Below are 23,958 nucleotides of genomic sequence, written 5' to 3'. Positions count from 1 at the left end.
CACTGGGATCTGGACTCCGAGGGATGTTTAACGAAGCATCGTAATGCTCGTGAGTTAAACAGGAAAATCCAGGAGGGTCACCAACTGCATCTGGCCTTCTCTCAGTTGGAGAGACCAGGAGATCGCTTCGTCGAGGATCATCACTGTGCTCCAATAACAGGGGCCTCCCAGTGGCCAACCATTTTCATTCTCACACTGACGTGTCTTTCTGCAGCCTCTCAGACTGCTAAGCCAAGGCCACCTGCAAAATGGAGATGCCACACCTAATATTCTGTCTGGCCACTCTCCAACCAGATGGCATTAACATCTACTTCTCCAGTTTCCATTAAACCCCTTCCCTAAGTCTCTCCCTTTCCTCCAGCTCTCCACCCCTCCCCTTTCAGAGAGCAAACCCCCCCCCCTCACTCTATCTCCTCAGCTTTTTTTCCTTTTCTGCCCTCACACTAATATCCACTGATGACCCCTTGCCCTGTTGGTCTGTCCTTCTACCCTTTTGCCCTTCCTCCCTCCTCACCTCTTTATATCAGGTCCTGGCCTGTTTACGTAGATACCCTGATGAAGAGTTCAGGCCCAAAATGCTGGTTACACTTCCTACAGATCAGTGGTTTTCAAACTTTTTCTTTCCACTTAAATACCACCTTAAGCAATCCCTTACTAATCACAGATGGCATAGGGATTGCTTAAGGTGGGATGTGAGTGGAAAGAAAAAGTTTGAAACCCACTGTTTTAATTGTCCCTCATTGACTCATTATGTGCACGATCTCAGAACTCCAAAGGAAATGGGCCAACGACAAATTTTCTCAAGCAAAATATTTCAGTAACAATTGGGTCTGGAGCAGCGATTCTCAACCTTCTCTCCCCACTGACATCCCATCTTAAGCAATCCTTTACTAATCGCAGATGACATAGGGATTGCTTAAGGTGGGTTGTGAGTGGAAAGAAAAAGGTTTGGAAACCACTGCTCTTCTCGACACTGCGTGACCTGCTGAGGGTCTCGCTGCTGATGTTTTGTGAATGAGGTTCAAGTTCATTTGTCATCCGAATGCACAGGGCGGCACGGTTAACAGTGGTTAGCGCAACGCCAGCAAGCACAGTTCAAATCCGGCGCTGGCATTAAGGAGCTTAACCACTCGCCCGTGACTGCATGGGTTTCCTCCCACTCTTAAAATGTACTGGGGGTTGTAGATCAATTGGTTGGCATGGGTTCATGGGCCAAAGGGCCTGTTACCTATGAACATAAAAATAAATAAACTATAACCCGATGAATCAACATTCTCCGTTCCTTATTGCAAAACATGCAGACATATGCGGGACAAATATTCATATATACACATAAATAGTTTTGTGAATATGAGGGTCTCAGATGGTCAGTGTGAGCAGTTCCTTTGATCGTTTAGCGTTCTCACTGCCCGTGGGAAGAAGCTGTCCCTCAGCCTGGTGGTGCTGGCTCCTGGATCTCTTCCCCAACTGGAAGATGCGCAGAGGTGGAAGGGGGTCCTTGGCGATTTTGCACGCTCTTTCAGGCTATGATCCCGCTAGATCACATCGATGTGATCGATTGGGGGGGGTGTGGTAGGAAGATAGCAATGATGGTCTCTGCAAGCGAGATTGAGGTGCAGCCAGGTTTGTGTCCATAACTCACTCCTCTCTTTTGCAGACCCTGAAGAAGAAGGGCTTCAATGGGTGCGAGAGCCCCGAACCGGACGTGGATGAAGCCATCGAGCAGAGCCCCTTCATGGAAGACAAGTTCCGGAAGGTTACCGAAGACATTGATGTCTTGTTCAAGAGATATGGGGTGAGTGTAGGGCATCATGCCCTGTGCCTCACCCTGGGATGCATGCCCCAGGCATAGCTATGTGTGAGGGAGAGGACTAGAGGCCATTCAGCTCCTCCTGACCCCTGCTATTCATTACAGGGGGGCACAGAACATCATTCACCCCTCCTGATCTTTACAAGATGCACAGGGGCCATTCAATCCTCCTGACCCTTGCAGGGAGCAGAGGACATTCCCTCCTGGTCCTTACAGATGGCACAGAGGCCCCACCTGACCCCTGCTGACCATTGCAGGAGAGCACAGAAGACCATTCATTCTCACCCCCAACCCTGGCAGGTAGCACAAAGGCCTTTCAGCCCTTCCTGACCACTGCTAACCCTTAAAGTGAGTACAAAGGCTGTTCAGGCCCTCCTGCTTCCTCCACCTCCTCCCACCCCCTTCTCCTTCCTTCACTTCACCTCCCTCTTCCTTCCCTTACTGTCTCCCCCGCATTCTCCACCACTTGTCCTCCTTCCTACGCCCCTCCTTCTCCCACCAACCCTGACTTCCCCCTCCTTTTTTTTTCTTCCTCACAGTCCACTGTGCAGCCCTCCAACTTCAGTGTGCCGGTGACGGTGGCGATAGGCAGCCAGGGCGCCCTGTCCTACAGCGACCCCATCTCGTCCTTGGTCAGCCCGTCGCTGGTGACCACCTCGCTGAGCGACTCCGGCCTCCTGAGCCCACAGCAGCCGCTGCTGAGGAGGAGCACCGTGTCTCCTGGCATCCCGTCCAGGCCGCCGAGTTCTGGCAACCCAGGTACAGCTATGGCGGGGCAGGGCAGTGTGGGGATGGGGTGTTGGGGAAGATTTCAAGGCTCCTACTCTAACTCAATTTTCCGCTCCTTCACCCTTCAGGTGCACTAGTGGGAAGTGAACTCTCCATGTCCAACGGCGGGTGTCCAAGCCCAGTCGGTAAGTGCTGCTTTTGACAGTGTGGCCATGGGAGTACTCGGCGGGGCCTCCAATCAGGGCTGTCGGCAGCAAGCTGCTCATTCAACAGCCTGCCCAGTGGCAGGCAACTGCCTCTCTTGTGTGGGCGCTGAATTCGACAATGTCTGGTCGGGAGAGGCCAGTGGTGGACGATTGCTTCTTAGTCTGGAGGCCTGGGACTAGTGGTGTGCCTCTGGGAATGGTGCTGGGACCATTATTATTTGTCATCCAGATCATTGATCTGGATGACAATGTGGTAAATTTGATCCACAAGTTTGCAGATGACACTATTGTGGAGAGTGAGGAAGGGTTTCAAAGTTTGCAGAGGGGTCTGGACCAGCTGGAAAAATGGCCGATAGAATTTAATGCAGACAAATGTGAGGTGCTGCATTTTGGAAGGACAAACCAAGAAAGGGCCTACACAGTAAATGGTTGGCCCCTGAGGAGTGCGGAAGAATAGAGGGATCAAGGAATTCAGATACATAATTCCCTGAAAGTGGCATCACAGGGGGATAGGGTTGTAAAGAGAGCTTTTAGCATATTGGCCATAATAAATCAAACTATTGAGTTCAGGAGTTGGGATGTTCTGGTCAAGTTGTACAAGACATTGGTGAGGTCAAATTTGGAGTATTGTGAGTTGTTTTGGTCACCAAACTACAGGAAAGAAATCAATAAGAATGAAGGAGTGCAGAGAAGATTTGCTAGAGGAGGAGTAGGGGAATCGATAAAGGGAATAAATGTGTGTAAGTTGAGGGGGAGAAATTTAACAGGAATCTGAGGGGCTGTGGAGCCCACAGGAAGCGCAGAGAGGGAGGTTCTCACAAGACGTCCCAGCAAAGGAAGGAGGAGAAATCCTTGAGGCCAGGCATGAATCAGGAGAACACGACCCAGTCCTAATCGAGGGGTCAGCAGTGAAGAGGGTCAGGAACTTCAAATTCCTGGGTGTCATCCTCTCTGGGGATCTATGTTGGTGCAATCACGAAGAAGATTCACCAGTGGCTATACTTTGTGGGGAGTTGAGATTCAGTGTGTCACTGAAGATAGTTCAGTGTGGAACGCTACAGATGGTTGCATCACTGCCTGGAACGGAGGTGCCAACGCTCAGGACAGGGGGAAAAAAACTGCAGAGGGTTGTTAATTTGGCCAGTGGACACCAGTCTTCACTCCATCAAGGACATCACTGAGAGGCAGTGTGTTAAGAAAGCATCCTCTGTCGTCAAGGACCCCCCCACCACCCAGGCTATGCCCTCGTCACTCTGCTCCCATTGGGAAAGAGGTACAAGAGCCTGAAGACGGGCACTCAGCGGCCCAAAGACAGCTTCTTCCTCTCCACCATCAGATTCCTGAATGAACAATGAGCCACAGACACGGCCTCACTTTGATGTTTTCTTTTACTTTTGATGCTGCCGCAAAACAATGAATTCCGTGACATGTTCATGACAATAAATTCTGATTCTGATGAGACTCTGCAGGGGATTAGCAAGACGGAGGCTGCTGGAAGCACGGCAAAAAGCCACTTGCTGGTGGAACAAAGCCAGTCTTCATCCCAGCTCCTGACCCCAAAATGCGTGTAGACATACGATGCGGCACTCGGGCCGGCCCTGCTCCAGGAAGGTTGACGTCCCACCTCCCTCTCCCTCCGAGACCGAACCTGCAGTGGATTTCCCCCCAAGCCCACTGTGGGCTGAGATGGCAGCAGGTTCTTGCGTTACTGGAACAGCCAAGTCAGAGCTGCAGGGAGCAGCCTGGCATGTGTTCAGCTGCTTCATGTCCCCACTGGGGCTTAGTGCCTACTGACAACATTGAATGTCAGAATTGACGTCACTGCATTGCTGGCATGTTTGGACCTGGAGTGCCATGGAAGCTCCAGACCACCAGTGGGAGCTTGCAGTTCAGCCCTATCCTGTTCTCTGAGTCACCAAACAGACTGACCTGGGTGGTGGGGTAAGTGGCCAGTGGATGTTCAAGTCAAGGTTATTATCTGATTGCACAAATACAACCCGACGAAACAGCGTTCTCTGATCCTTGGTGCAAATCACACAGACACACGACCAGACATGACATACGCACACAGACAAACAACACATTTGCAGGACAAGTGTTCATCTCTACAAATAAATATCCTTTTGTACCTGTGAGAGTTGCAGAGGGTGAATGTGAGCAGTCCCTTGGGTTGTTCAGCGTGGGAAGAAGCTGTTCCTCAGCCTGGTAGTGCTGGCTCTGATCCTCCTGGATCTCTTCCCTGACAGGAGCAGCTGAAAGATGCTGTGTGCGGCCTGGAAGGGGGTCCTCGATGATTTTGCATGCTCTCTTCAGACAACGATCCTGGTAGATCACGTCGATTTTGGGGGGCGAGGGGGAAGAGTGACTCCACTGATCATCTTTGCCACCCTTACGATCCTGTGGATTGATCACCGATCCATTTCTCTGCAGCGTCCATACCCACACTGACGCAGCCTGCCCAGGACGCTCTCGATAGAGCTCCTGCAGAAGGTTGGCATGTTGGTGGCCGGTAGCCTTGCCCGATTCATTCTTCTCAGTAAGTGCAGTTGGAGTTGTGCCTTCCTGACCAGTGAGGAGACGTGTGTTCACAATAGGTCACCAATTAAGTGGACTCCAGGGAAGTTGGTGCTCTCCACTACAGAGTTATTGATGTGTAGTGGAGAGTGGTCGTTCCTGGTCCACGATCATCTCCTTCATCTTGTTGTCTTTTTCAGTATTTTTATATTTCCATAGGCTTATTAACAAATCTCGTCCAACGGTACAAATAGTACTGAAATCTATGTTGCATTAAAAAGAAAAATACTAGACTAAATATCTAATTCAATCCCCTCCCTTCAGAGGTTACTGACTAACACAAGCAGTCCACTGCTAATAATTTAAAAAAGTAAACATTGAGTTAAAAAAACCAAAAACTAGTTAATCCTATAAATTTTGAAAGGAGTTATGAAGGGACACCCCCCCACCCCCCCCACTTCACATAAAGAAACAAAATTAACATTCATCTCAGTGGTGGAACATCTGATCTTTTTTCCCCAGGTCAGACATGCCATCATCTCAGTCGTCACCTCTTCTCTGTGGGGCGACTCATCGTTGCCGCTGACAAGGCCAACTCAGCGGCTTCATTGGTTGGGCTGGACCTTCCCTGAGGCAGCACGATGTGGGAGTTTACACGGTGTTGAGTGGGAAGGGTAAAGTTGAGTGGGTTCAAAGAATAGCGCATCAGGACGCAGGCTGAAGGCAGAAATAATCTTTATTGAAACACGTGCAAGGGGATTACAAGGATAACACACAGTACAACCCAGTCACATCGGACTGAACATGACCGATACCAGTAACTTTACACTCTCACACACACAGTACAACCCAGTCACCTCGGGCTGAACACGACTGATACCAGTAACTGTTTACACTCTCACACACACAGTACAATTCAGTCGCATCGGGCTGAACACGACCGATATCAGTAACTGTTTACACTCTCACACAGTACAACTCAGTCACATCGGGCTGAACATGACCGATATCAGTAACTTTACACTCTCACACACACAGTACAACCCAGTCACATTGGACTTCATACTACTAATCTTTGGCAACCGTTTATACAAACTTATCACAACTACGAATTACAACACACTACCCGACGTTCCTTGTGGGCAAGGCTCAGATGTTATCTTCAACAGTATACCACACCCCTGATCCTTATGTAGTGCACACCTTACAGCAACTCCTCCAGCGTTGCCCACAGCAGGGTTCATCTCAAGGCCGAAGAGCTACTGCACGAGGTGGAGGGTCCCGCCGAGGTAATCACTAGGTGATTAAGGTGTGCCCCAGTGGGTGGGAAGAGTCCACCCTTCATTAGCAGATGATGCAACCTCCAACTAGGTTCCAGATGGAGAGGTCATGACCATCCACATGCCCGGCAGGTACCAGACAAGGGTCACATGACCATGATTCACACTCCCTCCAGATGCCAGAGAGGTCACGTGACCTTCCACTGTGCACCCTACACAGAGCGCTCAGTCAACCCCATCAGACACCTTCCCTCTGAGCCCAGTGAAGGACTGTTAACTGGTTTCACAGTTCCCTTCACAGATCCATGGTGAAGGTAGAGGCCTGTGGGTACGTGAAGTCAATGCCGGACCATGCAGAGAGTGATACGTGTGTGTGTCACTGAAGGACAAGTCGCTGACCATCTCCAAATAGAATCAGAATTTCTTGTTATGGACTTGTCACAAAATTTGTTGTTTTTCGGCAGTATCACAGGGCAAACATTTATATAACAAAATAAATAAAAATAGTGCAAGAAAAAGTCACGGTAAAGCAGGTCTGTTCATTCAGGAATCAGAAGCTGTCCTTATGCTGCTAAGTGTTCATCTTCAGGCTCCTGTACCTTTTCCTCGAGGGTAGCAGAGTGAAGAGGGCATGGCCTGGGTGGTGGTGGGGTCTTTGAGGATAGATGCTGCTTTTTTTTAAGACACCGCCTCTTGTAGACGCCCTCAATGGAGTGAAGTCTGGTGCCTGTGATGTCTCAAGACACCATCTGGAGTTTTTTCTTGTCCTGAGTGTTGGCACCTCTGTACCAGTACTCTCCATGGTACCTCTCTAGAAGTTTACGAGAGTCTTTGGTGACATGGTGAATCTCCTCAAACGTCTCACAAAGTACAGCCGCTGGTGAACCTTCTTCAGGATTGCATCGACCTGGAGGCTCCAGGACAGATCCTCGAGATGCTGACACCCGTGAATTAACCCAAGAGAACCTCTCCCACCCTTCAAAGTAAGGGTGTTGTGACCCCACCCATCTGTATCCTGGAGATCTCCATGTAAGACCCTGCAGATACTGTCCCCTCCCATTGTTGCTCCTCCACAATGAGGGCCTGCAGGCACCACCCCCCCCCCCCCTCGCTGAGCATGGGAGAAGGCCATACAGCCCATTGTGCCAGTGCTGGCCCTTTGAGAGCGACGCGGTTTTAGGTGTAGGCATACAACATGGTTACAGGACCGCGTCCCCATGCCATCCAGTTATACCTACAATCCCCGTACGTTTTGAAGGGAGGGAGGAGACCCACGCTGACAAGGGGAGAAGGTATAAGCTCCTTATGGACAGCGCCAGATTTGAACCCTGGGTTGCTGGGGCTGTAATAGTGTTGCGCCACATCACCCTTTGGAGGGGAGACAGGGGTCAGTGAGATTTGAATCCTGGAGGCCTGTCTCAATGTGGAGTCGTCTTGCAGCCAGATGACCAGAGGTGCAGGCCTCCACCACCTGCTTCAGTGGCTTGACAACTGAGAGCATAGAACATTTCCACACAGTACCATCCCTTAGGCCCTCGATGTTGTTCCTATCAAGAAAAAAAGTACTAAACCTTTCCCAACCTCATAATCCTCTATTTTTCTTTCATCCATGTGCCTGTCTAGTTTCTTAAATGCCCCTAAACCTTCCCTCCCTCCTTTCATCCACGAGTCTTTTAAATGCCTCTATTGTTACAGCCTCCATCACCACCCCAGCAATGTATTCCAGGCACCCACAACTCTCCTTGTGGAGAAAAAATCTTACCCCTGACGCCTCCCCTAAACTTGTACAGATGCCCTCTGGTGTTTGCTAATCCCACCCTGGGAAAAAGGCGCTGGCCGTCCGTCTCATCCACGCTTCTCAGAATCTTGGAGACCTCCATCAAGTCTCCACTCATCCTTCTTCCCTCCAAAGAGACAAATCCCAGCTCTGCTAACCTCGCCTCATAAGACTTTATTTCTAATCCAGGCAACATCCTGGTGAATCTCCTCTGCACCCTCTCCATAGCTTCCATGTCCTTCCTGTAATGAGGTGTCCAAAACTGCCCGCAGTACTACGGTGCAGTCTCTCCAGAGTTCTGCAAAGCTCCCATATCTCGCAACACCCGAACTCAATGCCCTGACTATCCACATCCTTCCTACAATGAGATGACCAGAGCTCAACATGATACTCCTAAGTGTGGTCTCATCAGAGATTTGTTGGGTTGCAATGTGACCTCTCAACTCTTGAACTATCAAACTTCCTCTGGCCCCTGCCCTCCCCATCAGTCCATCAACTTTCACCCCTTCCCTGGCTCGCCAATCCCTTCCTGGCCCCTCTCCTCTAGACCCAGCCACCTCCCCACTGCGCTCTCCGACTCAGGGAAGGGCTCAGCCCGAAACATCGGCACAGATGATGCACGGCCTGTTGAGTTCTTCTAGCAGAGTGTTGGTCTTGTCCAAATTCCAGTGTCTGCTGTCTCTTGCATTGCCGTCAGGAAGAGGCCATTCAGCCTCTGTCCATAGATAGAATAGGGCTGATTTTGCACCTGTTGATCTTGGGATGCTGAGCAGTGGAGAGCTCAGCCCCCCTCAGAGAAGAGCTGCTGGGGGAAGAATTTTCCATCCACTTACGCTTGGGTTGTAACCTGTTGTCCCTCCTCTGGTTTATCTCAGGCAACGGTTACGTGAACCAGAGGGCCTCACCGGGACTCCTGACCACCAGCTCCCTGGGGAAGGTGATGCCGCCAAAGTCCCCTCCACCCCCTGCTGGGCAACTACCACTCGCCAACAGCCGCAAGCCGGACCTTCGGGTCATCACGTTGCAGAGCAAAGGCATGATGAGCTCTTTGGTAAGTTGTGCTCCATTCAGCAGGACGGATCCATGTGGTAAATATCTATTGGGACAGATCACCATGTGGTCTATCCAGTGGTCACACAGCTATAAGACAACTGTCCAAAGATCCACATGACAATGTGTGGAGAGCTTCACCCTGTGTCTGATCCCGGGAGTGTGTGATGGGACGGTGCAGAGGGAGCTTCACTCTGTGTCTGACCCCGGAAGTGTGTGATGGGATGATGCAGAGGGAGCTTCACTCTGGGTCTGATCCCAAGAGTGTGTGATGGGACGGTGCGGAGAGAGCCTCACTCTTGGTCTGAACCTGGGAGAGAGTGATGGGACAGTGTGGAGGGAGCTTCACTCTGTGTGTGATGGGACGGTGTGGAGGGAGCTTCACTCTGGGTCTGACCCCGGGAGAGTGTGACGGGACGGTGTGGAGGGAGCTTCACTCTGTGTCTGACCCCGGGAGTGTGTGATGGGACAGTGCGGAGGTAGCTTCACTCTGGGTCTGACTGGAGTGTGTGATGGGACGGTGCCGGGGTGTGGTGGGGGGGGGGGGAAGCTTCACTCGAGTCCATCCTTGGTGAAGTTGACGGTGCTTTGTCTGGGATGATGTTAATCGTGCTGTCTTGTTTGGTGACATACTGCGTCTTCTGCCCTTGCATGCTGTCAGACAGAAGAGGAGCTCCAGCTGGTGAGTGCTGAGTCAGCCATAGTGATCCTGAGTTGATCTTGTGTTGAATTGCGCCCCCTTGCCCTCCCAGCTATGACTGGGTGAATGTGGACCCGCTTTTGGCTGCAGCTTGAGCTGATCTGTCTGCTCTGGGAAACATTGAACATTACAGCACAGTACAGGCTCTTTGGCCCATTGTTGTTGTACTGACCCATAATCTTCCACCAGAAATAAACTGCACCTTTCCTACCTCATAACCCTCTCATTCACTTTCATCCTCATAACCTACCTCATAACCCTCTCATTTACTTTCATCCTTGTGCCTGTCTAATACCCCTTTTCCACAGCCATTAAAAATGGGAATTCACTGCCTTTTAACTGCTTCACTTACCTGTGTGAACACAATGGACCCCGGTTGGGGATTCATTTTCATCCCGTGTATTACCCGCCAAGGAAGGTAGTATCAGAGCTGAGATGCCAGGTTGCAATGTAAAAGGTCGCACTGACCTGGCTTTTCTTGGGTTCAGTGTGAATGACCTGACCTGGCTTTAAACGTAGGTCATTCATGTGCCAATTAAGTGGGATCTCCATGTAAAAGGGGTGTAAGAGTCCCTTAAATGTCCCTGTTGTTCCAGCCTCTCCCACCACTCTGTTAATGCATTTCAGACACCCACAACTCTGTGTGTCTAATTTTAAAAAAAATTATCCCTGATGTCTCCGCTAAACTTTCCTCCCTTCAATTTGTACAGATGTGCTCCTCTGTTTGCTATTCCCGCCTTGGGATAAAGACGCTGGCTGTCCACCTTATCTAGGCCTCTCAGAATCTTATAGTCCTCTATTAGTTACTTCTCATCCTTCTGCACTCCATAGAAAAAAGTCCCAGCTCTGCTAACCTTGCCTCATAAGACTTTTTTTTTCCAATCCAGGTATCATCCCAGTAAATCTCCTCTGCACCCTCTCCATAGCTTCCATGTCCTTCCTGCAATGAGGTGACCAGAACTGCCCACAGTACTAAGTGCAGTCTCCCCAGGGTTCCACAAAGCTGCCACGTCACCTCGCAACTCTTGACCTCAATGCCCCAATTACCCTATCAGCTTGCATGGCAACCTGGTGGCCCAATTGGCTTCAACGAGGTTTCACTGCCCATTTGCCTCCGGCCACTGGGTTCTCCCTCCTGCCCCCGAGCTTGGGATTTAACCGAAGGGTGGCTCGCTCACCTAACTTCACCCACCCTGCAATGCTGGCCGCATTTCTGCCGCAGAGCAGTGACTACATGCAAAGCAGCTTCAGGCATGTCCTGCCGCCACAGTCTGCTTGCATCACCCATTCTAAATAAAGTAAATCAAGATATTTAGTATAGGGGTTGGGATGTTGTGGCAAAGTTGTATAAGACATTGTTGAGGCCAAATATGGAGTATTGTATGCAGTTTTGCTGCAGGAAGGATAACCAATAAGGTGGAAAGAGTGCAGGGATTTACTAGGATGTTGCCAGGACTTCAGGAACTGAGTTACAGGGAAAGGTTAAACAGGTTAGGACTTTACTCCCTGGAGCATGAAAAAACGAGGGGAGATTTAGTAGAGGTATTTAAAATTATGAGGGGGATAGACAGTGAAAGTGTCGATCGGCTTTTTCCACTGAAGGTCGGTGAGATACAGACCAAAGGACATGGGTTAAAGGTGAAAGGGGAAAAGTTTAGGGGGAAGTTATTCACATAGAGAGTGGTGGGAGTATGGACCGAGTTGCCAGCTGAAGTGGTGAATGCGGGCTCAATTTTAACATTGAAGAAGAATTTGGACAGGTAGATGGACGGAAGAGGTCTAGAGGGCTGTGGACTGGATTCACATCAGTGGGAAAGGCGAGATCATAGTTCAGCACAAACTAGAGGGGCCAAAGGGCCTGGTTCTGCACTGTACTGTTATAAGCTTCTATGGTTCTACCATTTCCCACCCCCATCCCCCCCCCCCCCACCCGCATCTCATAGCTCGTGAGCCCCCCCCCCCCCCGCAACATCAGGGTTGAAAATGCATCAGCCACTTGGTACTCAGCATGCTCCCACAGATGGACGCTGTAAAGGGTGCAAGGAAGATCTGCAACGATGTTCCCGAGACTGGAGGCCTTTAGTTTACTGCTGACATTAAACTGAGCAGAAAACCAAATTGTGCAGAGGGTATGGAGAGTCTGCAGAGAGATATAGATAGGTTAAGTGAGTGGGCAAAGGTCTAGCAGATGGAGTTCAATGTTGGCAACGGTGAGGTCGTCCACTTTGGAAGGAAAAATGGAAGATCAGATTATTATTTAAACGGCAAGCGATTGCAGTGGGCTGCCGTGCAGAAGAACTCAGGAGTGCTTGTGCACGAATCGCAAAAGATTGGTTTGCAGGTACAGCGGGCTGTCAAGTAGGAGAATGGAACATTGGCCTTCATTGCTAGAGAGATTGGATTTAGGAGCAGGGAGGTCATGCTGCAACTGTACAAGATCCTGGTGAGGCCGCATCTGGAGAACTGCGTGCAATTCTGGCCTCCTGATTTGAGGAATGATGGATTGGCTTTGGAGGTAGAGCAGAGGAGGTTCACCAGGTTGATGCCAGAGATGAGGACTTCAGCCTATGAGGAGAGATTGAGTCGTCTGGGACTGTACTCGCTGGAATTTAGAATGCGAGGTGATCTTATAGCAACATAAAATTCATAGCTAAGATAGAGGTAGGTACCATTAAGTTGCTTCCATTGGTGAGGGGGGGTGGGTAGAGGAGACTGGAGCTAGGGGATGTAGCTTCAAGATTCAGGGGAGTAGATTTAGAACAGATATGAGGAGGAACTGCTTTTCCCAGAGGTGGTGAATCTGGAATTCACTGCTCATTGAAACAGTGGAGGTGGCATCAGTGAATATATTTAAGATAAGATTGGGTAGATTTTTATGTAGTAGGGAAATTAAGGGATATGAGGAAAAGGCAGATGGGTGGAGAGGAGCCCATCATCAGATCAGCCCGGATGGCCAACTCCTGCTCCTATATCTGATGTTCTTATTAGACATTCATCGGGCTGGGGAATTTTTCCCTAGAGTGTAGGAGGCTGAGTGGAAGTAGAAGTTCATGAAATCCCGGGGGGGGGGGGTGAGGTAAATGGTCACTTTTTTACCCCCAGGGTAGGGGTTTCTAAAACTTGCAGGCTTGGGTTTAAGGTGAGAGGGGAAAGATTTAAAAGGGAATGGTGCGGCTCCCTCACATAGGGTGGTGGGTCTGTGAAACGAGGTGGAGAAATCGGCGTTTAAAAGAGAGTTGGATGGGCACGTGGACAGGGAAGATTGGGTGCCCAGGGTGCCCAACTAAGAGTTGATCAGATCGACAGCTTGGTTGGCATGGACAGAGGCGCTGTGATGCAGACATTAGGACACTCGCTCACTCCCTCTCCCCCCCCCCCTCCATACAGAGTGCTTGCTCTGCCGGGCTTTCGCTGTGCAGACTCCGAGGTTGGAGGCAAATTCACGGCTCCTGCGCTTCACTCCACAGCCGGCCAAGCGCCTTCATCCGCCATCTCCCTCAGACTGCAGTGAGAGCTTCCACCAGCAGGTGGCAGCTCGTCCCCACTGTCTGGCTGCACCCTGCCACCAGCACAGGTGAATTCTGGAATCTGAAGTGTTTCGATTCAGTCCTGAAAAGTTAGTTTGTGGGGGGCTGGGGGGGGGGGGGGGGGTGAGCTTGTTTCAGGCCATGTTTTAGTCATATAGTGAGCTACATATTGCCTTTTCCTTACACCAATCATCTTTGGTTGAAGTTTGAAGTGCTGTAATTGCTTTTTTTTAAATTATTTAAATTTTATTGAATTATTTTTTTAAAGTATCCCCAAATCCTTGAGTCCGTGTTAAAGCTGTGTAGATCATGAGTCACAAAATATAAACTTATCCATAAAATAGAGGCAAACGTGGCAGCAAAAAAGCCAATATAATAATCTTGTGTGTCTATATAACCTCAAATAACAGAAAAAAAACTGCGGTTCATTAATATGCTTCCACCACCAGCACATTCTCCCCCACCCCCAGGAAACCTAGATATTTGCTCCATTTTTGTGCATCGATGCTTGTGTTCAAACGCTGCTACTTTGGCCATTTCTGAGACCCACTCCTGAAATGAATGTTTCCCACCACCTTCCCCCTCCCCCTCCCCTCCAAAAATTCTTCCATTTTCCAATGATGGTGACTACTTAAAATCTTTTAATCGACTAAGCCCTAGGTCACAATTTTGGAGATATCTTTTCCAACTGTGTCATGTGCCCCACACAACCTCCAGCAACCGCCACAAGTCACGACGATGCAGTCCACTGCACTGGCTGCAAGTGATAACGGGTCACAAAGCCTCGTCTTATTATTCAGCCTTAACACAAATCTCAGTTGGGTCTAAAAAGAGCATGGGAAAATAGGCGGAAAAAAGGGACAAAATTTGTAAAAATATCAAAATAATGTCGGGAGAACCGAGCGTGCGTCTCATTCAGTTTAAGATTCTGCACCGTATTTAATTGGACTCTAGCAAGGTGATGTAGATAGAGGTTGAAGAACACCCCTGAATGCTGGCGCTGTGAGGCGGATAAAGGGGACTTGGTACATGCTCTTGTCCCAGAACTCAAGAATGTTGGATTATGGTGAAGTTTCAGGTCTTCAGATTCCTTTTTGCCCCCAAACTCTTAAGTCAACTCACCTTTACTTATCATTCATACCACGCTCACCCTGTAAAGATGAGATCGTGTTTCTCCAGAACCATGGAGAATATTCACATAAATATGTTAGAATAGAAGTTGAGCACTTTAAAATATTAAGACGTATACAGTAAAAGTCCGAGGTTCACTGTCCACATCTGTTCTGGAAGTTCAGGAGCCTGGCAGCTTGAGGGGGGGGGAGGAAGGCTGCTACCCAATCTAGACTTAAGGGCCCAAGTGCTAAGGTACCTCCTACCCAATGGCAGAAGGGAGAACAGTTTACATGAGGGGGTGTGTGGAGTCCTTGACAACGTTTATTGCCTTTCGCCTGCATCGTGTATTGTCGATGTCCGTCACGGTAGGAAGAGAGGCCCCAGTGATCAATTCCGCTGACTTCACCGTCCTCTGCAGGGTCTTGCGGTCCGAGGAAGTCCAGCTTCCAAACCGGGCAGCAATGTAGTTGCACAAGGTGCTCTTGGTGCGTCCTCTGTAGAATGTAGTGAGGGTGGGAGATGGACTTTCCTCGGCCTTTACAGGAGGTCGAGATACTCTTGGCTGGAGCTGGTGTTAAGGCTTAAAATTGGATTCAGGCAAGGAAGACAAGGTGTTGCAGTTTCTAATGTCAGACTTTCATTAAAACCGTCACAACCAAGCATCTGTATGATATCAGACTGTGGTCACATCTTGCACCCACTTTGGGAACATCAGTAACTTGAGGTTGAAGATAACAAAGGGGCCTGATTAGATTATTTTTTAATGCCATTGTTTATTCTTCAATCTTATTTACTGTGAGAATGGGGGAAATCCACACTCTTGATTTTTTTTAACAATTTCATTTAATGCAAGAAATCATTTAAATCTTTATTTATTCATACTTCCGCACTGTTCAACATATTGGCTTCCTCAGTTGCTAATTGCGAACTATGGTTGGATTCCTGACGGGATAACCTGTGACAGTGTGAACTTTGTAGTTCAGTATGGGCGGCCCAGTTGGCGTCGTGGTTAGCGCAACCCCTTTACAGCACCAGTGATTGGGACCGGGGTTCAAATCCCGCACTCTCTGTAAGGAACTAGTGCATTTTCCGTGTATCTGTGTGGGTTTTCCCCAGGGGCTCCGGTTTCCTCGAAACGTGCCGGGGGTTGTAGATTAACGGGGTGTAAGTTGGACGGCACGGACACTTGGACCAAAGTGGCCTGTTACCATGCTGCAGGACTAAATTTAAAAATAAAAAGCTTCTGGCAATTGCATCGTTGATGGGTCTCTGCCTCGGGGTGGGATGGTGAACAGCCAGCAGTGGAGAGGGTCCAGAACTTCAAATTCATCATCTTTGAGGATATGTTCCGGAGCAATCACGAAGAAGGCCCGTCAGCAACTTCATGAGAGACGGTATGTCACCAAAGATTCTCAAAAACTTCTACAGGTGGAGAGCATTCTGGCTGGTGGCATCACTCAATTCACAAGAAGGGGGGTGCGGGGCGGGAGGGATCTCCAGAGGGTTGTTAACTCGGCCTGTGACATCACAATCACCAGACTTCACTCTTACAAGGACATCATAAAGATGCGGGGAGTTTTAAGAAAGCAGCTTCTATCCTCAAGGACCCCACACACCCTCTTCCTGCTACCATCAGAAAGAAGGTACAGGAGCCTGAAGACGAGCACCCCGCGGCACAAGGACAGCTTCTTCCCCTCCTCCATCAGATTCCTGAATGGACAGACACTGCCTCACTTGGTCTTTTTCTTTATTTTATAAAGTGGTTGAAATAAATATTTGTACCTGTGACGCCTCTCCAAAACAACAAATTTTGTGGCATGTTCATGACAATAAATTCTGATTCTAAGCACACTCAAGGCGGGGAAGGGGAGGTGGGGTGAGGACCATGGCGGGGAGTTCAGGGGAGAGATGGGGACCGTGCCCCTGGGCAGTGTCGGCTACTATCCAAAGAGTGGTGGCGGGGTGGTCTATTTTCGCCTTTCTCTCGCAGGCATGTCATCAGGCGGGGGCTTTCACTGACCAGTTGCTGTCCTTGCAGAGTGGTCAGGAGCTGACATCCGCCACCCAGTCGCTCAGCACCCCCGTGGTCTCCGTGGCCACCCCCAGTTTGTTACCACAGGGGCTGCAGTACTCGGCGATGCACAGCTCTTACAATACAGGTGAGGGAGTCCCCTCCTTTTGCTCTCTGCCTTTCGCTTCCCTCGTGCCTGCTCACTCTCCCTCCACCTTTTACCCCCTTCCCGCCCACACCCCACCCTCATTTTCCCCCACTGCCCCCTCAACCCCTCCTACCTCCTGCTGCTGTGTGAAGTTCACTTTTTGTATTGCAGACTACCAGTTGACCAGTGCTGATCTGTCAGCCCTACAGACATTCAACTCACCAGGAGGGGTTTCACTGGGCAACATAACTATGTGGCAGCAGCTGACACCGGCAACAACTGGCAACATGCTGTGAGTGTGGGGCTGTGGGGACGAAAATTAGTTACAGTGGACATAAAGCCATGAGACAACGATCCAAACATCCACAAGACAGTGTGCAGGGAGCTTCTCCCTGTAACTGACCCCGGGTGTGTGTGATGGGATGGTGCAGAGGGGGATTCACACTGTGTCTGAACCCTGGAGTGTATGAGGGTACGATGTGGAGGGAGCTTCACTCTGTCTCTGACCCCGGGTGTCTGTGATGGGATGGTACGGAGGGAGATTCACTCTGTGTCTGACCCCTGGAGTGTATGATGGGATGGTGTGGAGGGAGCTTCACTCTGTGTCTGACCCCCAGGAGTGTGTGAGAGGACATTGTGGATGGAGCTTCACTCTGTGCCTGACCCCGGGAGTGTGTGATGGGGCGGTATGGAGTGAGTTTTACACTATGTCTGACACCTGGAGTGTGTGAGAGTACGATGTGGAGGGAACTTCACTCTGTTTCTGACGCTGGGAGTGTGTGAGGGGACAGTGTAGAGGGACCTTCACTCTGTGTCTGACCCCGGGAGAGTGTGATGGGACGGTGTGGAGGGAGCTTCACTCTGTGTTTGACCCCGGGAGTGTGTGATGGGGTGGTGTGAAGGGAGCTTCACTCTATGTCTGACCCCGGGAGTGTGTGAGGGGACAGTGTGGAAGGAGCTTCACTCTGTATCTGACCCCGGGAGTGTGTGATGGGACAGTACGGAGGGTGCTTCACTCTGTCTCTGACCCCGAGTGTGTGTGATGGGAAGGAGTGGAGGAAACTTCACTCTGTGTCTTACCCTGGGAGTGTGTGATGGGTGATGTGGAGGGAGCTTCACTCTGTGCCTGAACCCGGGACTGTGTGATGGGACAGTGTGGAGGGAGCTTCACTCTGTATCTAACCCAGGTATTGTGTAATGGGGCGATGTGGAGGGAGCTTCACTTTGTCTCTGACCCCGGGTGTGTGTGATGGGATGGTGCGGAGGGAGATTCACTCTATGTCTGACCCCGAGAGTATTTGATGGGACGGTGTGGAGGGAGCTTCACTCTGTCTCTGACCCCGGGTGTGTGTGATGGGATGGTACGGAGGGAGATTCACTCTGTGTCTGACCCCTGGAGTGTGTGATGGGATTGTGTGGAGGGAGCTTCACTCTGTGTCTGACCCCGGGAGTGTGTGATGGGATGGTACGGAGGGAGCTTCACTCTGTGTCTGACCCCAGGAGTGTGTGAAAAGACATTGTGGATGGAGCTTCACTCTATGTCTGACCCCGGGAGTGTGTGATGGGACAGTACGGAGGGTGCTTCACTCTGTCTCTGACCCCGAGTGTGTGTGATGGGAAGGAGTGGAGGAAACTTCACTCTGTGTCTTACCCTGGGAGTGTGTGATGGGTGATGTGGAGGGAGCTTCACTCTGTGCCTGAACCCGGGACTGTGTGATGGGACAGTGTGGAGGGAGCTTCACTCTGTATCTAACCCAGGTATTGTGTAATGGGGCGATGTGGAGGGAGCTTCACTTTGTCTCTGACCCCGGGTGTGTGTGATGGGATGGTGCGGAGGGAGATTCACTCTGTGTCTGACCCCTGGAGTCTGTGATCGGATGGTGTGGAGGGACCTTCACTCTGTGTCTGACACCAGGAGTGTTTGAGAGGACATTGTGGAGGGAGCTTCACTGTCTCTGACCCCGGGTGTGTGTGATGGGATGGTACGGAGGGAGCTTCACTCTGTGCCTGACTCCGGGAGTGTGTGAGAGGACATTGTGGAGGGAGCTTCACTCTATGTCTGACCCAGGGAGTGTGTGATGGGACAGTGTGGAGGGAGCTTCACTCTGTCTCTGACCCCAGGTGTGTGTGATGGGATGGTACGGAGGGAGATTCACTCTGTGTCTGAGCCCGGGAGTGTGTGATGGGACAGTATGGAGCGTGCTTCACACTGTCTGACCCCGGGAGTGTGTGATGGGACGGTGTGGAGGAAACTTCACTCTGCATCTAACCCCGGGATTTTGTGATGGGGCGATGTGGAGGAAACTTCACTCTGTGTCTGACCCCGGGACTGTGTGATGGGACAGTGCGGAGGGAGCTTCACTCTGTGTCTTACTCTGGTAGTGTGTGACGGGGTGGTGTGGAGGGAGCTTCACTCTGTGTTTGACCCCGGGAGTGTGTGATGGGATGGTGTGAAGGGAGCTTCACTCTGTGTCTGACCCTGGGAGTGTGTGATGGGGTGGTGTGGAGGGAGCTTCACTCTGTGTTTGACCCCGGGAGTGTGTGATGGGATGGTGTGAAGGGAGCTTCACTCTGTGTCTGACCCTGGGAGTGTGTGATGGGTGGTGTGGAGGGAGCTTCACTTTGTGACTGACCCCGGGACTGTGTGATGGGACAGTGCGGAGGGAGCTTCACTCTGTGTCTGACTCCGGGAGTGTGTGATGGGGTGGTGTGAAGGGAGCTTCACTCTGTGTCTGACCCTGGGAGTGTGTGATGGGGTGGTGTGGAGGGAGCTTCACTCTGTGTCTGACCCCGGGAGTGTGTGATGGGGTGGTGTGGAGGGAGCTTCACTCTGTGTTTGACCCCGGGAGTGTGTGATGGGGTGGTGTGGAGGGAGCTTCACTCTGAGTCTGACACTGGGGCTGTGTTACGGGGGAACCACAGTGATAGACTTTGACCCAGGGGACTGTGAAGGGGAACTTCTGGCTGACCCTGCAATTTCTCTCACAGGGTTGCACCGAGCACCCAACTGCCCCAAGTCTCCACACTGAGCATCGGTGGCAGCCAGGATGTGCGAGTGAAATCTGAGCCAGTGTCTCCCACGCGGGACGCCATCACCCCCTCCGGTTACCTTCAGCAAGCAGCGCCAGACACGGGGCGCTCCCCAGTCGACAGCCTGAGTAGCAACAACAGCTCGTTCGAGGGCGACGAGGCACGCTCCGGATACATCTCCCCTATTGGACACATGAGGGCGGGCGGGGAAGACAGTGAAGACCCAGCCTCCAAGCGCATGAGGATGGATGCCTGGGTTACCTAACCCTCTCTGGCTGAGGATCCCTCCCGCACGCGGCCCTGGGGTGTGGTTCGTGGGGTAGGGTTCCTTTGTCCGCAGTTGCAACAACTGACCTTCGAACTGCATTGTCCGACCCCTTTCCCCCTCCCCAGCCACCATTCTCTTCAACCAAAGACTTCACCTGGTGAAAACTGGCACGCACTTCTCCCCCTGGTCCCCCCCGAGCCCCTCTCAAGCCTCTCCTGGACTCCCCCTTCTCATCCAACCCCGCCCCGTGAGATGGCCAGTGAGCTGAGTCCACCTTGGGTAGTGTCCAGAATGCCTGCACCCCAGCAGCACAGCCTGGAAGTCAAGGTGGGGCAGCTGCAGGTGACTTGTAGACCAGAGAGACGGGGATGGGGCTGGGGCCATTGTCTGAACTGGGGACTATGGGGGGGGGGGGGGGAGCGGTGGGGATGGTGTGTTTGGAGTCTGGGTCCCCCATCTGCTCACTAGAGGCTAGTGGGTCTTTGGCCCGTCTCCCCCATCATTGTGGCTTGTGAAGACAGGGCAGGTGAGAGGGTCTCCTGGGCACCTATGCCCCTCCACCATGTCACTGGTCTCCAGGGATCCTGCCCTCCACTACTCGCCACCTCCTCACTCCATCTTCCTTGCCCGCTCCCCTCCTTCCCATCCCTGTTCCCTCCCATCCCTCCGCTCCTTTTTCTGTCATCCCTCCAGTTCATCCCCTAGCTCTCTCCCCATCTCCCTCCCATCCCCATTTCCTCCCATTCTTCTCCCCTGCTCCCTCTGTCACCCCTGCCCTCTCCCCTCCTTCATGTCCCCCACCCTCTCCCCTCCTCCATCCTGTTCCTCCACCCCCTTCTCCCCGGCTCCTTCCATTCTTCTCCCCCTGCCCCTCCACCCTCCCTTGATTCCCCTGCCCTCTCCCCTCCTCCCTTGTTCTCCTGCTCCTCTCTCCTCCTTCCTCCATCCCCTGCCCTCTACCCTCCTCCATCCCCTGCCCTCTACCCTCCTCCATCCTGTTCCTCCTTCCCCTTCTCCCTGCCTCCTTCAATTCTCCTCCCCTCTCCCCCTACCCCTCCACCCTCCCTCTGATTCCCCTGCCCTCTCCCCTCCCTCCTGTTCGCCTGCTCCATCCCATTCCTCCTGCCCCTCCTCTCTTCCCCACCTCCTTCCATTCTCCTTCCCTCTCCCCATACCCCCTTCCGCTCTCCTCCCATTCTCCCCATGCCCCACCTATTCCCCCCTTTCTCCCTCCCCACTGCTCTCCATCCTCCCCATTACCTCCCCTCACTCTTGCAAAGTTGATCAAAGACTCTCATCCCCGCACCCCCCCCTTCCCCACCACTCCCGACCCTGACTTCGAGTTCCCCACGCTGGGTTGCCGCATCCACTCCACTCCCCCCCCCCCTCCCCCCCACTGCCTCACCAGAGCCCCTGGGAATCGACGACAGAAGATCAGTTGGTTCCAGGCTGGGTATACCTGGCAGTGATTTAAGTTATTGGTTGAGTGGTTTATCTTGTGTGTGTGCGTGTGTGCGCCCGCGCCTGTGAGTTTTATAACGTGCTGCCACTTCTAAACCTCGTTTTATTTTTTAAACAGACCCCGATATTTAGGCTTCATTCAGGAGACGTACCTGCTGCCATTTTGTGTGCGTGGGTCACAGGGGAATTTACACAATTGGCCAACCTCGGGTGGGTGAACTTAGGACGGTACAGTTCTAATTTATTGGTAGAATGGTTATGTTCTTTTTTAAAAAAAAATTGCATGTCGACATATTTAATGAAAATACAAAAAAATACTTTGAGCCCCTCTATGCACAATAGAGAACAGAAAAAAAAAATTATAGATAATATATTGTCTCAAGCCTGAGGCTCAATGCTTTGCGCTGTTATATATTGTTTGCTGGGTTGAATTACAAATTAAAATTGTGTATATTTTTCATAAGCACGAATATGCACTGATCTTCCAGTGGTGGATAGGGAGTGAGTGGCTGTAGGCTCTGATCCTTGGGGAGGAGAGGGGGGAGTGAGTACAGAGGCGAGGGGTCTCTTTCTTCCCCCCGCACCACCTTGCGCAAGATTGAACCTGATGGCTGTTAGAGTCCCCAAGCACAGCCAGACAAGGGGGAGGGTTGTATGAGTTGGAATCCCATTCACGCACCCCGCCCCCCCCCCGATCGCGGTGCCGAGGAGAGAGCCTCGCGGCTGTCCACTGCGGTTAGTTGTCACCCCAGGCAGGAGAGGAGCGAGGGACTTCTCTCTGAGACCACCATTTTGCACTTGGACTGGCTGCTTCAGGGGGACCTGGTCGCTGGGTATGATAGGGTTTAGCTAGCCAGGACCAGGTCACTGGGCAGGGTGGGTTTAGCTGGCCGGGACCTGGTCACTGGCAGGGTGGGTTGAACTGGCTGGGTTCTCATTCCTGTGCAGAATTGGGTTGAAGTGGAGTTAACACCCTCCTGTGACCTGTTCCCTGTGCAGGGTGGGACAAGATTAGCCGACCTTCTCGGACCTGATCCCTGGGAAGCAAGGGATGTGTGTGGTGTTGGGATAGGGGTTAGCACCTTCCTGGGCTGCTGTTGGGGCTCAGTCCCCAAGCAAGGCGGAGTGGGGTGGTCAGGGCCCAGAACAATATTTGGTGTGGTCTTCTTCAGCTCTGCTGATCTATGCTGTGGTTGAGAACCCACCCCTCCCAGAGAAGGGGCTGTCCCAGCATTGGCGGCCTAATATATATAAATCTGTTCAACCCCTGCTGCTGCCTGCTGCCCCATCCAATAGTTGAGGATCAGAGGTGTGCACACCCCACCTGTGAGGACCCCTATGGACGGTGGCGGGTTGGAGAGTCCGCCTGCGCTGCTTTCTCCCTCAAGGTTGGGGCAGGGTGAGCTTGGGTAGTGTCAGAGCCATGGGGGGGGGGTGGGGGGAGTTGCTGGGGAAGATGTGCGATCCCCTCGTGGTCAATGCAGGGAAGAGGGTTCAGGCCCATTGAAGAATTCCTCGGACACGTTATTGAAGCTCAGGGTGGTGGTCGGCAGGGCAAGCTCGGTGGGGGAGGGGCAGTCCTCGCTGGAGTGTCCCATTCAGAAATCCACCTGTCTCCTGTCCTCCCTGATCCCACATGCCAAAGCGAGGCAAGGTTTGCTGGCTTTGGGACAGTGGGGAACCCCCTTTTTATCTCTGAAGACAATCACTAATATAATGTCGCCGAATGTGTGATTCTGAATTGGCAGCGTGAGTGTGAGTGTGTGTGAGTGTGAGTACATGTGCAAGTGTATCATGTACTCCTCCGCTGTGCTGTATGGTGATGCCTGTATATTACACACAAAAAGAATATTAATTGGACGTTCACTTCCGAACTCCTGCACTATATTTGTTGTAAAGAAGTTTACTATCATTATTTTCAATACACATTTCTGATCAGATTGTCTTTTCCGTGTTCAGTTTGTTCCATTTCTCTTCCAAATCCACGGAACATTACAGCACAGAAACAGGCCCTTTCAGTACGTGCCAAACGTTCCCTCGGGCCTGCACCCTGGCCATTGCTCTCCCATCCAGATTCTTCTTAAAAAATTTAAATGGAGCCCGTGTTTGCCGCTTCACCTCGTTCCGCCACCCTCTGTGTGGTTCCCTCTAAACTGGTGGTTTTCAGACCGCTCCCCTAAAGTCACCTCCCACCTTAAGGTGCTCTGTGATTAGTCAGGGGTTGCTTAAGGTGGGATGGGAGCGGGAAGGGAAGGCTGAGAACCACTGCTCTAGACCCAATTGTTACTGAAATGCTGGAGAAAAATTGTCATTGGCCCATTTCCTTTGGAGTTT

General features: G+C 51.5%; 1 protein-coding gene across 8 annotated transcripts in view; it reads left to right on the top strand.

Annotated features, from left to right (window-relative positions):
- LOC138764468 (myocyte-specific enhancer factor 2D homolog) overlaps window positions 1-23,564 on the top strand; it is a 96,251-nt gene extending 72,687 nt beyond the window's left edge. For 6 of the 8 annotated variants that reach the window (XM_069940439.1, XM_069940435.1, XM_069940442.1 and 3 more), the window contains 7 exons: window positions 1,658-1,795; window positions 2,350-2,569; window positions 2,668-2,724; window positions 9,192-9,367; window positions 16,697-16,865; window positions 17,037-17,157; window positions 19,854-23,564. In XM_069940439.1, coding sequence (XP_069796540.1) covers window positions 1,658-1,795; window positions 2,350-2,569; window positions 2,668-2,724; window positions 9,192-9,367; window positions 16,697-16,865; window positions 17,037-17,157; window positions 19,854-20,160 — 1,188 coding nt within the window. In that variant the 3' untranslated portion in view covers window positions 20,161-23,564. Of the gene's footprint in view, window positions 1-1,657; window positions 1,796-2,349; window positions 2,570-2,667; window positions 2,725-9,191; window positions 9,368-10,027; window positions 10,049-16,696; window positions 16,866-17,036; window positions 17,158-19,853 lie in introns of all 8 variants that reach the window. The other 2 variants (XM_069940440.1, XM_069940441.1) reach the window with 2 other exon arrangements.
- The last annotated feature ends 394 nt before the right edge of the window (window positions 23,565-23,958 follow it).

Source organism: Narcine bancroftii, chromosome 5 (genome assembly GCF_036971445.1).
Source record: "Narcine bancroftii isolate sNarBan1 chromosome 5, sNarBan1.hap1, whole genome shotgun sequence".
In the NCBI taxonomy this organism is placed as follows: Eukaryota; Metazoa; Chordata; class Chondrichthyes; order Torpediniformes; family Narcinidae; genus Narcine; species Narcine bancroftii.
The sequence above is the reverse complement of the archived record's forward strand: the minus strand, read 5'-3'. Positions and strand labels throughout refer to the sequence as shown.